The 15,949-nt window shown below is 44.0% G+C and overlaps 2 protein-coding genes and 1 long non-coding RNA gene across 5 annotated transcripts; 1 reads left to right on the forward strand and 2 right to left on the reverse strand.

The window, feature by feature from the left end:
• Window positions 1–44: 44 nt before the first annotated feature.
• On the forward strand, window positions 45–4,786 carry LOC125531283 (glycerol-3-phosphate dehydrogenase [NAD(+)]; the record flags this gene model as incomplete). 2 transcript variants are annotated; one of them, XM_048695696.1, is given in 12 exon segments in its annotated part: window positions 45–106; window positions 962–1,038; window positions 1,134–1,206; window positions 1,533–1,750; window positions 1,838–1,945; window positions 2,276–2,339; window positions 2,425–2,462; window positions 2,554–2,674; window positions 2,745–2,799; window positions 2,989–3,037; window positions 3,117–3,246; window positions 4,458–4,786. In XM_048695696.1, coding segments are annotated over 12 exon segments (1,018 nt in total), but the record flags the coding sequence as incomplete, so codon positions are not given.
• An 879-nt stretch (window positions 4,787–5,665) lies between these two features.
• Window positions 5,666–7,824, reverse strand: LOC125531281 (cytochrome b5-like). Its single transcript, XM_048695693.1, has 3 exons — window positions 7,585–7,824; window positions 6,296–6,362; window positions 5,666–6,199 (listed from the first exon to the last, which is right to left on the reverse strand). The coding sequence occupies exons 1-3, from the start codon at window positions 7,672–7,674 to the stop codon at window positions 5,943–5,945; spliced, it is 414 nt and encodes a 137-aa protein (XP_048551650.1). The 5' UTR covers window positions 7,675–7,824; the 3' UTR covers window positions 5,666–5,942.
• Window positions 7,825–13,609: 5,785 nt separating this feature from the next.
• Window positions 13,610–15,548, reverse strand: LOC125531282. Of its 2 annotated transcripts, XR_007293139.1 has the most exons (3): window positions 14,890–15,507; window positions 14,601–14,757; window positions 13,610–14,536 (listed from the first exon to the last, which is right to left on the reverse strand). It is a non-coding gene; the product is annotated as an uncharacterized LOC125531282 (long non-coding RNA). The 2 variants fall into 2 exon arrangements; XR_007293138.1 differs by having other exon boundaries at window positions 14,601–15,548.
• Window positions 15,549–15,949: the final 401 nt, after the last annotated feature.

Raw genomic sequence — 15,949 nt, forward strand, 5'->3', positions numbered from 1 at the left:
GGGCTGGCGGCGAGCCCCGGGGTGGCCGCCACCGGCCGCGGCACCTGGGGCAGCGTCGCCTCCCGCCTCCTCGCCTCCAACACCGCCAAGCTGCCCTCCTTCCACGGTAACCACCCTCCCTCTCTGCCTCTGACCTGTAGCACAGCACAGCACGACATGCCGTGTGTCCCAGCCGTTGGGTGATGCCATTTGGATTACTGGTTTCTGTCTGTTTTGGGAGCATGTGACCGATGCAATGCAATAGGTGACCACATGTATCCTATCCTCTTGGTGGGCTGATTTGGTGCTGATGACCAGCAGAATAGTCCAAAAATCAAATTGACTCCTTGAATGTCTCTATGCCGCCGTATGTATCTACGGCATTTCCAGTTAGCAATCTGTAGAAACATGTCAACCTGAAAAGCTGACATTTCCACTTAATTAGCAGTATGTAGGACAGAATTGACATGTTGTAGTCTCTGATTTATCCTTTGAGACCACTAATCTACAGTGTTTCTTGGACTGAGTTTGATACTAGCTAGAGTTCTCTTTAATTTTCTCTGTGTGTCGTCCTGCATACACAATAGTAGAAACAAATTTGAACAATATGCACTTTTGGTTACTGAAGAGGCATGCATGTGTGCACCTGTTGGTTAAATGTCTCTATGCCGCCGTATGTATCTATGACATTTCCAGTTAGCAATCTGTAGAAACAGCGTCAACCTGAAAAACTGGCATTTTCTCTTTTAGCAATATATGTAGGAGAATGGACATGCAGTAGTCTCTGGGTTATCCTTGAGATCGCTGATATATAGTGTTTCTTGCAGTGAGTTTGGTACTAGCTAGAGTTCCTCTTTCTTTGGTGTGGTGTGTCCTCCTGCATACACAATTGTAGAAATAAATTTGAATAAGATGCACTTCTGGTTACTCAAGATGCATCTGTGCACCTGTCGGTGTTGATTTTGGGGTAAACTGTTTGCAGATGAAGTGAGAATGTGGGTGTTTGAAGAAACATTGCCAACAGGCGAGAAGCTATCTGAGTCCATTAACCAAGCACATGTAAGAGTTAAATCTAATTCCATTTGTCTTGTTTTAATTCTTGAACGGGCAATGACTTGTACAGTAACGAATGGTTTCATTCTCACATGTTTCAGGAGAACTGCAAGTACCTACCTGGTATTAAGCTTGGAACCAATGTTATTGCTGACCCCGACTTAGAGAGTGCAGGTAATTAACCGCACTGTAACCCATTTCTGATTATCATTAGGAGGAAATACTACTTTGGATGCTAGCAATACATTCTCTTCTAGTTGATCAAGAAAACTTACGAAACAAAAATAAGGTTAGACGGTTTAATGACTTGAGCTTTGCTGTGCACAGATATGTTTGTCCCTTTTGGCTTTGTTTGCCTATGGAAACTACTTAAGAAATAATAATGCACATAACAGTATACAATTCATAATTATTATTTTTTCATTATCGTTTCAACTATACATCAAGCCATTTGCATGTTGTCAGATAATTGTCCATAATAATTAGTCTGGCTTTCTCAGTCAAAGACGCCGATATGCTGGTTTTTGTGACTCCCCATCAATTTGTGGAGGGTATATGTAAGAAGCTTGTGGGCAAACTAAGACCAGGAGTTGAGGCTATATCCCTCATCAAGGGCATGGAGGTCAAGATGGAAGGACCATGCATGATATCAAAACTAATTACCGATACACTTGGAATCAACTGTTGTGTCCTCATGGGTGCTAACATTGCAAATGAGGCAAGTGTTTATTCAACTTCCCATACGAAATTTCTTATAGCCTTCAGCGGCACAGAAAAAATAAGTGGGTGTGTATCTCATATGCAGATCGCTGTTGAGAAGTTCAGTGAAGCAACAATTGGATATAGGGAAGATAAAGAAGCAGCAAACCGATGGGCTAAACTTTTCACCACTCCTTACTTCCTAGTTGCTATTGTAAGATCATCAGCCATAACCTCATAAATTAATTTCCACTCCTGGCATGGTGATAGATAAGTGTGGAATATGAAGGTATTTAAATTTCTACAATTGCCAAGTCGAAAAAGAACTGGGTTTGAGAGTGAAAGTGGAAAGGGAAGATTTCTTACTAAATGGTAAAATTTCGAATGTAGTTATGAGGTATTGAGGTACCAATGAACATGAATGGCAGCAGAAAAATGTGAAACAATTCTGGGAGTATTTAAAGCAAATTACATTTAGGTTCAGTAAATTCTGTGAATTGAATTCTTATTGATGCAGCCTTAATTATGTACCCTTCATGTACAGGTGGAAGATATTGAGGGAGTTGAACTATGTGGGACACTGAAAAATGTTGTGGCGATTGCTGCAGGTTTTTGCATACAGTAGTATTTTGTGTGGTTTTATTCACTGTTTCCTTTCAACTTCAGTAATCTAAGTGGTGAATTAATTTGCAGGTCTTGTTGATGGCTTGGATATGGGAAACAACACCAAGGTATCAATTCTATTACTGAAAGCATTTTGAATGAAGAAAAGAATGTGCATGTGCATCGCATAGTCTTATGATATCTTTCTTTGTTTATTAGGCTGCAATAATGCGGATTGGTTTGCGGGAAATGCGTGCTTTCTCTAAACTTCTGTTCCCTTCAGTCAGAGACAACACTTTCTTTGAGAGCTGTGGTGTGGCTGACCTTATAACTACATGCCGTACGTATCTTCATTGTTCTCAATTAACCACTGAACAGACATACTAAAAAATGTTATCATTCCATGGCAGTTGGTGGGAGAAACAGGAGAGTGGCAGAAGCCTTTGCAAGAAATGGCGGCAAAAGGTTTCTTCTCTAAACCCTGCATCTCTGCTGAGTTCTGACTCTTATCTACCTCTGTTCAAGTATCCAAACAAGATGCCCTGTTTCTTTTTGGCCTATGCTAAATAGATAGGCAGTTAGCATAGCATGACTATGTTCTCTCTGCCTGCTGTGATTATATGATAACTTTTTATTTCATCAACTTTATGACAGGTCTTTTGATGAGCTAGAGGCAGAAATGTTGCATGGGCAAAAACTGCAGGTGAAGAAAAATAAGAAATTTATAATGTATAATGAAGGCGTTGACTACTTGGTGTGTCTAATTTTTGTTTGTTTCATAGGGGGTATCCACTGCAAGAGAAGTCTATGAAGTATTGACTTATCATGGGTGGCAGGAACTGTTTCCGCTTTTATCAACTGTACATGAGATCTGTATCGGACAACTGCCTCCTACATCAATAGTTGAATACAGTGAGCATACGCCCAACCTCTCCTTCGTCGGTGGTTCTACTCCATGTTACTGAGCTACATACTGAAATCTGTATTGCTGCCTGAGTTCTCATTATAACGAAACAAGGCGGGGTATACTGAGTGTAACCTATCAAAGTGCATGACCCTATGAGTCAATGCTTCTATGTGTAGTTGGTTGAAACTGCTGTTTGTGAACCTTACCCAGGAATCAGTTAATTCCATGGTGTTTCACAAGATGATACTTAAATGAGAAAGAACACCAAAGGTTGTACCTCGTGTTAATGTTTAATTAGAGTATATACCTGCACTTCAAATTGCTTGAAAATCAGTAATTAATGAGATCTGAGCTATGCTTTTCCCCCCCTTTGCATCCAGGAATATCTGACTTGATCAGATAAGTAGGTCTAGTATTAACTCAGTGTATAATGTTGTGAAAACTATTGTATTGTGTTATAATCATATTGGATAAATTGGTTTCATTTTCCAAGTATCACAAAATAAAATGATAATTGAATGTTAAATGGTGGAACGTTGTATCACATATGTGAGGAGATCTCAAGTGATTTAGTTTTTAAGGTCTTGCAGTGATAGTTTGCATTGAAAGGTCATGACAGTCGGAATGAAGATCATATTTGTATGTAACTGTATTATAAGTTTTGAAATAGGAGGCTTGACAGTGTAATTGCGAGTTACTTCTGCTAAGCATGAACATAAGGAGATATTTGTTGGAAGATACTCCGTTCCTATTGCAGTAAAATACAAGTAGACTATTAGAAATGCAGTACATTCAAATTCTTCACCCTAGAAGTTGACATTTGATGTTGCTAATAAGTTAGCACATTTATGGGGATGACAAAAAAAACCAAAACTAAATTTGTATGTTACTGGTTTTTATTGTCCTATACTATTATAATGCCTGATATTCTCAAATTGGATTATTGGCCCAGTTTACTTCGTAAATTAAAAGCTCTGAAATCATATATGTTGGTTTGATGCCAATATTTGGCAAGCCAACATTTGCTCCCAGCTAGATGCTGACATGTCAAAAATAAATAAATTTGTTGCCTATTTATATTGTCATATACTATGCTTGAGATGCTCAAATTAGATTCTTGGCCCAGTTTCTTTCTTAAATGAAAGAATGTGAAATCATGTCGCTCTCAGCTAGATGTCAGGATACTGAATCTACCTTGTCCTGAACCCATTTTCAGGGCTCGCTGAAGGTCAATCTTGAAGATGCCATCAAGAACAATTTGGGCTTTGTAAAGTTTTTCGAAGACCAAGCATTCCATTACCTTCCAATTCCTGGCAAAGCAAGGCCCAGGAAGTTGTAGATGCTAGATGCTAGCTCATTTTGTTTATTCATTTGTGGCATCACCTGTCACATCTTACACATGTGCTGGCTTCAGCAAAACCAAGCAAGGAGTCATCACTTGTTTGTAACTGTTTGTAAATCGTGCTTGTAAAAGATCAGTGCTGTGCCTTTGTTGTGCTCGGCTGTTAAATGTTTATTAAGAGGTAACATTTGCATCAGCAGTCATTACTGGGAATCTTTGCCTGCATGCTGGTTCTCCGGAATCTTGTCACGGTTCTGTGTGTATGACATGTGGGACCTGGCTAAAACTTGTGGCACTTATAATCTAACATTGGCATCAGCATGACTAGGTAGGTATCTTTGCCTGCATGCTGATTCCTCTTTGGTATCCATGTGTATGACATGTGGGACCTGGCTAAAAATGTGGCACTTCTAAGCTAATTATGTTGGCTAATTAAACTCCTGCCTAACTTGGCTGCCAATTATTATGACTGATGTTTTTTTGCTTTTGTGAAAAGATGTAGCTCGCTATTGCCAGAGCAGTACAGATTTGGTGCACCTACAGGCCATCCAGTGACAACATCCAGCACCAGAAACATGTACTGAAATTTTGTTGAACAATTCGGGCTTCGTAAAGTTTTCACTACCTTGTAATACCAGGCAAAGGTAGGCTCAGAAAGTTCTAGATGTATTCATTTGTGGCATCATCTATCATATCTCATTTGTGGCATCATCTATCATATCTCATTTGTGGCATCATCTATCATATCTTACAAATGTGCTTTTGGTGTGCTCTTAACGCAGCTGTTGAATGTGGTTAAGAGGCCAGTTATCAGGTTATATCAATCCAGGTGCAACATGTGCATCAGCATGACTGAAACCTTTGCCACAATTTCCAAGTGTATGACATGTGGGGCCTAGCTAAAAGAAATCGGCACTTTGCCAATATTAACGTGTCAATTTGCCTTTATTTTCTGTGCAAGATGTAGCCCTGCTACTGCAACAGCAGTACAAATTTGGTGCACCTACAGGCCATTCAGTGTGACAACATCCAGCACCAGAAAGATGCACCGAGACTCTGTTGATCAAGGGACACAAGCAAAGTGACACATACACAACTAATCACATCAAATTAAGAATATGTATGTCTGAACATTCACCAGCGATATGGAAAATATAGCCAAGTATCTATCCGTTTTCCCGAGTCACGATTTCAACAGCGGACGTCTTAGAACCATAACGCAACGACGGGTCGAGAACAGTTCCCAGATTTCATGACAGGACGGTGACGCTGGTACAAAATGCAAATCCCCACTAAAACTTATTCAGCTCTTGGACACTTCCGAATGACTGACTGACTGACTGGTATAAGACGACGGTGCTAGACAGACTCCGCCTTGGTGTAGATACGTACGGCGACGGCCAAGCCCAGTATCGCGAGGGGGACCAAGAACTGGAGGATCTTGATGACGAACTCGGGGGTCTTGTCCTGGTTGTAGTGCGGCTGCTTGGGCGGCGTGTACTTGACCTTGGTGGGTATCGTGGTCGCGTCGATCTCACCAACATAGTACTCATCCATCATCGCCCGGGCGGTCGTGCTGTGCCCCACGTCCTCAAAGTCGTCGGTCGCGTCCTTGGCTGCAATGTAAAAAGAGCAAATTTGTAAGCTGAAATCGCATTCCCTTTGCAGCCTTATTTATTTATATACAAAATAAACATGTGATGGGGCAGTACCGGTTGAAGACAGCAAGACATCGTCGCCTCCAGGGTGGTCATCAAGAAACTTGGTCACATTGTACACCTACAGGAGCACATCATATTCTTCAGTGAGTATTGGCTTTCATAATATTATAACACAAGGCCTTGCTTGCAGATATAAAAGCATGTGCATGCCACTTCATAACTGTAAGCCACATAGGACCGTCACGTGTATAGAATTGCAACAAAGTTGTAAATCATGTGCAGGAAAACATGAGAAACAAGAAGCGCACACTTGTTGAGACTACAATGCACGGCTTTTGGAATCATCCGAGAAAATATTTGTGGTCGAGTCGACATCTTGTTTGGAAAGCTGGGGTCCAGAAGAGGACAGATTACCAAACGATGGTGACGCGCGCACGGACAATCGAATGGGTACAATTGCAACGCTGAACAAGAATGAAGGCCATAATTATATGGCAGCTATTAATTAGATGTACACATCAAGGCAGGAAGCCAACCGAAAAAATTGGTGCCGTGAATGGGCTAAGCGGTATGGATGGAATCTAATGAGACTAGATTGGGTGAAAGGAACTCTGTATGTATGGTCAGCAAGCAAGCAAGCGGCTCATGAACAAGAAGAATCAAACTGGCCTTGCAAAGCAGGTTGGTTTCTGGTTAAACTGAAACATGTGCGCGTTAGCCTAATGTCGTCGTAAGTCGTAACAGCCGGATGAGATGAAGCGCCGTTGTAAAAGGAAAAAAGGCAGAGCGGCTAGTGGATCGTCCCGTCTGCCTGCCCCTGCCCCTGCCCCTGATTGGGGATTGGGGATTGGAAGCTATGCGCAAGAGGCTTGGCAGCCTAAATGAAGACAAGACTAGCTCACCCTGTTTGTCATGATTCAAGGCATAAGATGGTTAGCCTAGCAAGCAAGCATATAGTAAATGTTTGAAGGATTACTACTGAATTGACGTAGTATTAACAAGGTTTGCAGCATGTTGGGGTCAGGCCGGCAGCGGTCGGATCTGCGCAGATGCGATCCGGAAGCAAGCAAAAAACAGGCGACGCAGACCCCTTGGTAAGAGGCAGAGTATCTAACAGAGAGAATTGCGAGAGATGAAGCAAGGCCAGGCCGGCAATTCGGCAGCGGCGGTAGCAGGTCGGAACAGTTAGATAAGAGTTTGGAGGCGCGGCGGCCTCAGATCTTTCCTCCCCCCCTGTGGCCAACTCCGCGTGGGTGAAGATCCCGAGGAAGAGAAAACAAGGACCCACGCGGCGGCGGCCGGATCTCGGGGAACCGAAGAGAGGAGGAGGAAGAAGATACCTTGCCGCCGATGACTAGCCAGCAGTCGTCCTTGGAGGTGTGCTTGGCGACCTCCTCGAGGGTGAACACCTTGCCACCGGACGACGACATGGTCTCCTCTCTGCTCCTATCTGCTCCTCTCTGCTGTCAAGCGAGAGTGATGGGAAGGGTTTGGATCCAAGGAGGGGGTGCGGAATTGATTGATATCTGGAGGAGAGGAGAGGGGAGGGTGGGTAGGTCGGGGTCGACTCGGGTGGTGTGGTGCGGTACGGCATGGACTAGACTGGGGGCGGGTGGGGTGGGGCCGCGGCTTGAACGGGCCCCGCCTGTCATTGTCTGTGGAAGGTGTGAGGGGGTTGGGTTGACCCACCTACCCCCGCCTCACCTGCCAACCCACACCCGTCTGAGATTGCAAGCCTGGGATCTGCGGTCCACAAACCCGTGCCGTGCCGAACCTCGCACGCACACGCACTCCGTGGGCGCCGCAACCTACAGTGGATTAAGTACTTTCTTCGTTTCTTTTTACTTCGCATATAAAATTAGGTCAAAATCAAATTGCATAAAATTTGACTAAATTTATATAAAAAAAATGAACATCTACAATACTAAAATTATATAATATGAACATACATTTCATGATGCATCTGATAATATTGATTTCATATTGTAAATGTTTATATTTTTTTAATATAAAGTTAGTCAAATTCTATAAAGCTTGCGGACTAAAAAGAAATGAAGGAAGTACTACTACAGTCCCTGAGCCAAGTGTTATGTGCGTGCGCGCATCGTCTGAGAGCATTTCTAACTGATTCCGTAAACCCTCGTCCTCTAGAACCGCTTTAAACGACGCTCAATTACAACGTTTTTACTAGATGACGTGTGTGTGCCGGCACAACAGATCGATCCCGCATAAAATCGCTTCATGTCCATGCAAAATAGCATAAAGTCCCCCACAACCAAAACAAAGATTGCAATTGGGTCCTTCGCAAACGAGGGATGGACCGGGTCGGAGGTGCCGCCGTGCCAGGAGGAATGCGCGCGTCTTGCCAGTGCCGGCCGTCGTGGAGCAGGACGAGGAGCGCCGGGGCAGACACGAGGGGCGAGCGGCAGCAACTAAGCTGCACGATGTTCGATGTCATGCCACTTCAAGATTGAAGAAATCACCACAGTCGGGCGACCACGACAACGTATCTCGTTGTCCACGGGTACATTGCCACTGGCGGAAATAAGATGATCCACCTCGACGACACACCGAGCGTCATGCCCACGACCGGTGGGTCGAGGTAATTAAGCATCCATCGTCTTTGAGAATCTGAATGCATGCTTGCTTCTTGGCCTTCTTTGAATTCAACGGTTGGCGACATGGTGTGTTCATGTTCCGGAGGTTCTCGACCGGCCAGTTGGAACTGCGTCGGGAGATGGGAGGCGACGAGATGTGCTATGTGGGCTCTTCTACTTGAAGACCGAGTTCCATCTTGGATCTTGGCTATTGAGCTAGTTAACGGGTGTAGCAATATGTTACAACGAATATTATTAGGCTTTCGCGCGAGGGTGTGTTTTTTTCCTGAAAAAAGGTAATGATCATTATGCTCGAACTGCCTTTCCTCACAATTAAACATGATCATCAGTCGGGTTGGGCCTGCAAAAGCTTGGGCCAGGCCCAAAAAGTCTCCTTTTCGTCGCCTCCATGTGTAAGCCTAAGCCCAACCCAAACAGTAGTCCGAAGCCCATTACCACGGCACCAACAACAATTTTCGTTAACTCCATGTATAAGTCCCGCCCGGACGCTAGCCCAAAGCCAAAAAGCATGGCTTGGACGACACTTTTCAACACCTCCATGTGTAAGGCAAGCTCGAGGCCTGAAAATTACTCATTTTCGACACATCCATGTGTAAGACCATCCCCGAAGCCCAAACATTACACTTTTTCGACATCTTCACGGGTAAGCCTGACCCAAACACAACCCTAGACCTAAAAATTACTCCTTTTCGACACCACGTGTAAGCACGGCCCGAATTACTTCTTTTTTACACCTCCACATGTAGGCCAGACTGAACATAGGCCCGAGGCCCAAAAAATACTCCCTTTTGACACCTCCATGTGTAAGCCCAGACTGAACACAGGCCGAGGCCCAAAAAATACTCCTTTTTGACACCTCCACATGTAAGCCCAAACTGAACACAGGCCCGAGGCCCAAAAAATACTTCTTTTTGACACCTCCACATGTAATCCCAGACTGAACACAGGCCCGAGGCCCAAAAAATACTCCTTTTTAACACCTTCACATGTAAGCCCAGACTGAACACATGCCCGAGGCCCAAAAAATTCTCCTTTTCGACACCTCCGGGTGTAAGGCCACCCCGAGGCCCAAGAATTACTCATTTTCGACACATCCACGTATAAGCCCGACCCAAACATAGCACAAGGACCGAAATTTACTCCTTTTTGATACCTCTACGTGTAAGTCCGGTCCGAACACAGGCCCAAGGCCCCAAAAGTTCTCCTTTTCGACACCTTCATGTGTAAGGCCAGCCCGAGGCCCGAAAACTACTCCTTTTCAACACCTTCACATGTAAGCCTGCCCAAACACAACCTGAGGCCTGAAAAATATTCCTTTCTGACACCTCCACGTGTAAGCCCGGCCCGAACACAGGTCGAGCCTAGAAACTTACTCCTCTTTGACACCTCCACGTGTGTAAGCCCGGCCCAAACACAAGCCCGAGGCCCAAAAATTTCTCCTTTTCGACAGCTCCACGTGTAAGCCTAGCCTGAACACATGGCCAATGCCCAAAAAATTACTCTTCGACACCTCAACGTATAAGCCCGGCCCGAACACAGGCGTGAGGCGCAAAAAATACTCCTTTTTGACAGCTCCACGTGTAAGCCCGGCCCAAACACAAGCCCGAGGCCAAAAATTACTCCTTTTTGACACCTCCACATGTAAGCCCGGCCCAAACACAAGCCCGAGGCCCAAAAATTACTCCTTTTGACACCTCCACGTGTAAGCCCGGCCCAAACACAGGCTCGAGGCCCAAAAATTTCTCCTTTTCGACACCTCACCGTGTAAGTCTGGCTGTCGGTGTCAAAACCGGCAGACCTCGAGGTAGGGGGTCTCGAGCTATGGTTCTTCGATCTAGGGTAACAGGAACGAAGGAGATGATGTTTACCCAGGTTCAGGCCCTCTTGATGAAGGTAAAACCCTAAGTCCTGCTCTTGTTCATATTGATGAAGATGTATCGAGTATAGAGTTGATCTACCTCGAGATCGTAATGTGTGGTCTAACTCTAGGGCTAGGTGAATAATTTTGTGTTGATGTCCCCTCTACGAGCTAAACCCTATGGCTTATATACATGCCAGTGAGGCTATCTAGGGTTACAAGGTCGGTAGCTATGAGCTAAGCGGCGACAAAAATCTTGGAGTATATGTCAAGTCTTCAGGAGAGACAGTCTTGATCGCGCCTCCTGCGTATGGCCTCCGGAGTCCATCTTGATCACGAATACGAATCTTAAGAACCTCCTCTGCATCATGTGGATAGAAAAGATACTTGATCAAATTTTCATCCCATGCCTTTCTCCCACTCAAGAACAAATCAGAAACCCACTTCAATCTAGTATTATGCCTTTTAGCTGAAATTTTAAGTCCAGTGCTCCTGGGTAACCAATTATCCCTCCAAATATTAATGCTAGATCCATCACCCACCGCCAAATGACACCATTCTTAAGCAATTCAAGACCATGCATAATACCTTGCCAAGTCACTGATGCAGAATATGTCCATGAGGGTAATACTTTGCCTTCATCAGCTTAGCACACAACGAATCTGGATGAACCAATAACCTCCACGCTTGTTTGGCTAAGAGGGCTTGGTTAAATAATCTGAGATCCCGGAATCCCATACCTCCTTTACCTTTAGACCTTGTTAATTTGTCCCAAGCTAACCAATGTGTTTTTCTTCGACCTTCCTCATCTCCCCACCAAAAATTCCTGATAATATGTGTTAACTTCTCACAAAGGGAAGCCGGGAACTTAAAAATACCCATAGCATACACGGGTAGAGCTTGAATAACTGATTTTATTAAGTCTTCTTTCACCCCACACGAAGCGTATTTCTCTATCCAGTCAGAGAGCCTTTTCAAAACCTTATCTTTAGTAGATTGAAACTTACCGGCTTTCATTCTTCCGCCAGGAACCGGAAGACCAAAATATTTATCTTCGAACCCATCGACCGCAATTTTTAAGATTACCATAATAGCCACTTGATTCTCCAAACTGCACTTTTTCCCAAACATCATGGAACACTTATCAGGACTTAACAACTGCCCAGTCCCTTTCTCGTACTTTGTCAGAATATTTTTAATGACAATTGCTTGATCAGTGGAGCCTTTGAAAAATAAAATACTGTCATCCGCAAACAGCAAGTGAGAAATACCTGGAGCTTGTCTATTCAAATGAAACTCCTGAAAAGATCCTCTGGCTGAAGCATCATTAAGCAGCAAAGAAAGTGCCTCAGCAACAAAAAGGAACAAGTACGCAGATAAAGGGCCCCCTGCCTGAGTCCCCTACAAGGTGAAAAAGACTCCAACAACTGTCCATTGAAGCGGACGACAAATTTCACCGATGTAACACACGACATAATCCAATTTATCCACCTCGGCGCAAAACCCAAAGCCCCCATCATACTTTGCAAGAAATGCCAGTCTACGCGATCATAAGCTTTCGCCAAATCCAACTTATACGCACATAATTCCCCTCTTAAATCTTTAAGCGTACTCAACGAATGCATACATTCAAAGGCTATGAGAGCATTGTCAGAAATTAACCTTCCCGAAATAAACGCACTCTGAGTAGGGGAAATCATACCATTAAGGAGCGGCCTAAGTCTGTTAACAAGGTATTTGGAAATAATCTTGTAGATAACATTGCACAAACTGATCAGCCTGAAATCTTTAATAGACTGAGGGTTCTTAATTTTCAGGATGAGAACAATAATTGTGTTATTAATCCCCTCAGGCACTCCAGAAATAAAAAACTATTGGACAGCCTTAACAATATCCTCCTTGATCAAACCCCAATTCCGCTGGAAAAACCTTGCAGGAAAACCATCCGGCCCCGGAGCCTTTAACGGCCCCATTTGGAAAAGCACATCACTAATCTCTTGATACGTAAAAGGTTTGCAAAGCTCCTCATTCATATCATCAGAGACAAGGGGATTGACCAGCGAAATAATATGGGACAGGTCAACTAAATCATCACATGAGTAAAGTTGTTTAAAGAACTAGATGATACCCCGCGCATTGCTGCAGTAATTTGTAGCATCGTATAGGAGAAGGATTTAGTAAGTGAGTAAATTGTAAACCGTGAAAAAAAATCCTTCAAAAAGTTATGAGAGGCTTCAAAATTTTAATTGATAAAGAAGGTTAGCTTGTCGGTTTCAAAAAGTTTTCATAGTACCGAAGTAGTGAACTTTTTGTCAAATTATCAATGAAGATTGAACCAATGAATGATGATGCATACTCCCTCCTTCCATCTATATAGGGCCTAATGCGTTTTTCGAGGCCAACTTTGACCAAATATTAAAGCAATAATATATGACATGCAACTTACACAAAGCACGTCGTTAAATTCGTGTGTGAAAGGAGCTTTCAATGATATAATTTTCACATTGTGCATGTCATGTTCTATTAATCTTGTCAATAGTCAAAGGCGGTCTTAAAAAACGCATTAGGCCCTATATAGATGGAAGGAGGGAGTATGACAATTCTTAGTTGAATATGCTGGAACATACAGACCTATTATGAAGATTAAAAAGGTGAATTAGCTATTTTTACTTGAACACGCTGAAAGAGATAGCCTTATATGGAGAACAAAAGGGTTATCTAAGGTGACTGAGTGAAATTCTGAAGACGTACATTTCACAGAACTGAAAATGTGTCGCATCAACTAACCTCGTCCATTCTTATCTGACAAATACAATGGTTCTTTTCAGGAGAATACATAATAGTACATCCAATAGGGACTACTAAATATTGAACTGGTTCGAAGCACCATAACTAAGAAAAACACATGTTAAATGTTGCAGATCTTCACAAACTGAGGAAAAAAGTTCGACTGAAAAATACCAGTTCTTGACTTCTTGTGTAATCTCTACTTGGATCGTGAACCATATACTAAATCCTAAGATTAATTTAGGCGGATTCAATATTCGCTGGGCATAAAGACCAATCATGATATAGCAATATATTGATTCTACATAATAAGAATCAGTTTGCGCTAGCCCCATCGGACATAATCTATTAAAAAATGTAGTAGCACATACGTGATACTTTCATTCAACTATGTGTGTTGGTGATTCCTGTCTATAAAGAATCCAATCTCATCATAAGAATTCATATGACCGAACAAAAGGAAATCATTGATATGCTCCAGCGCCATTTGACATGAAAGCATCAGTCGAAAATGTGGAGAACATGACAGGAAATTTATTTGGATCCATCTGCAGCAATGGCCTTCCTGCAAATGGCACATGACGAAGAGTAAAATTTCACGAAAATCTAGTTATGTAGATCTACATCCAACCTGACTGAGAAAATGGAGATGGCAGATCAAGATGAGCGACATGACTGGCTCAGGTATCATTCATCGTCTAGTTTGAGTTAGATAAACATATGCATGGGTGCGGCAGCCTATAATCTGTTGCAAAAAAAAATCAAGTGTTCTTCATTGTTGTATCCAATTGATTGCAGATTGAAAGACAATTACCACTTCTTCCAATTAAATCCAAACACCATGAATCTGGTACATCAACAAATTGAACGGGTAGGAAGCAAGAGTCAATAAGAATACCAAATTATGCAAGATGGTTGAACACCTAATAAAGATGAAGGTGTACATGTAGAGTGATTCGGATTTGCCGATCAGGTGGCCGCGTGGCGGCGGCGAGGGCTCCAGTTTTGTCCGCCCAACACACTTGGTGCCTGAAGGAGAAGGGGATGAGCCATGGTAGAGGCTTGAACGTAACTCACGTTCAGGAAGACGTACCATAGAGTTTTTCAGATTCCCAAGCAGGCCGGCGTCCTGTAGGTGCGGTGGTGGCAGCCAGGTCTCCAATTTTTCCCATCTAGACACTGGACGGAGATGAGCATCGACGAAGGAGGCTTCAACTCGGTTTGACTTCCCAGAGCAAACATTAACAAATCTGGATAGGAGTTTGGACACCCAGCTATTGATAGTAGTGATGCAAATAGAGAAGATCGGGAGGGAGAAGAAAATCTACCAGATTCGACTAGAAAATAGCATGGGAGACGATGGATGAATTAAACTTGTGTACCGCGGCCTGATGGGATTGCTTGCCGCCGCTGCCGGCTTCTTTTGCCCCAGATGGTTCGTGGCTGTCTGTGCGAGGAGGGGCCGTACCAGGGCAACGCCTGCGCACAGGCTTCCTCAGTTGCGCGGGATGGCCGCATCAGGCGCGTCCGGAGCGTCCGGCGTGAGAGGCCCGGAGCAGAGCGTCCGACTGGAATCGGGGCCGCGACGGCGATGGCCGCGTCTGGTGCATCTGAGGACGCCATCTGGCGAGGAAGGACCGGAACAGAGCAGCTCGTCCGAGGCCGCCGGCGGAAGGAGGGCCCGGAGCAGAACAACGGCGCGCGCACAGACTGATTTGGCTGCACCGGGATTGCGGCATCGATCACTCCTTCCACGGGAAAAAGGTTGATGGGAATCCAACGCGAGCGCCATAGCTAAGAGCTCGAACGTGCTTACAATCAGGAAGGGCCTTGGTGCGGTGCGGGAGGAAGTGCCTTGGTGCGAAGTACTATGTATAGTGCGAAGGTATTGGAGGGACGGGGAGATTGTAAAACGGAGGGGTGGATGATTGCTCACATCCCCCATCCGTTTCATGTGCGTTTGTGGTGGGGAGACCGGGAATGGCAGAAGAATAGGAGAAGATGAGCAGTCGGGGAAATTAAGGCCTGGAGACATGCGCAGTTGGCGGGTGGCTGGGAAAGAACTGACGGCAGACGTGGCACTGTGATAGGTGGATATGCTTTACTGAATGATGACGTGGCATAAAGCCGATGTGGACAGTGTGCATGTTGAGAAAATTGATAATAGTAGGGATCAACTTCTTAAAAATGTTAGATGAGTTAGTGATACCTTTCATCTCCTCCAAAATTTCCGTGAGGCACCCATCCTCCTTCCTTAGATCAGAAATATGATTTTTCTTTGATCTCCAGGAAGCCTTCCTTTGAAAATAATTAGTATTACGGTCTCCTCCTCTTATCTTGTTCAACTGAGATCTTTGCTTCCAAAGCATTTCTTCCTTTATAAGAAGTTCATCCATCTCTGCAAGAATTTTCTTCCTTTCCAACCCTGCAGAATGATCATTC

Source organism: Triticum urartu, unplaced genomic scaffold, assembly GCF_003073215.2.
Source record: "Triticum urartu cultivar G1812 unplaced genomic scaffold, Tu2.1 TuUngrouped_contig_6932, whole genome shotgun sequence".
NCBI lineage: Eukaryota > Viridiplantae > Streptophyta > Magnoliopsida > Poales > Poaceae > Triticum > Triticum urartu.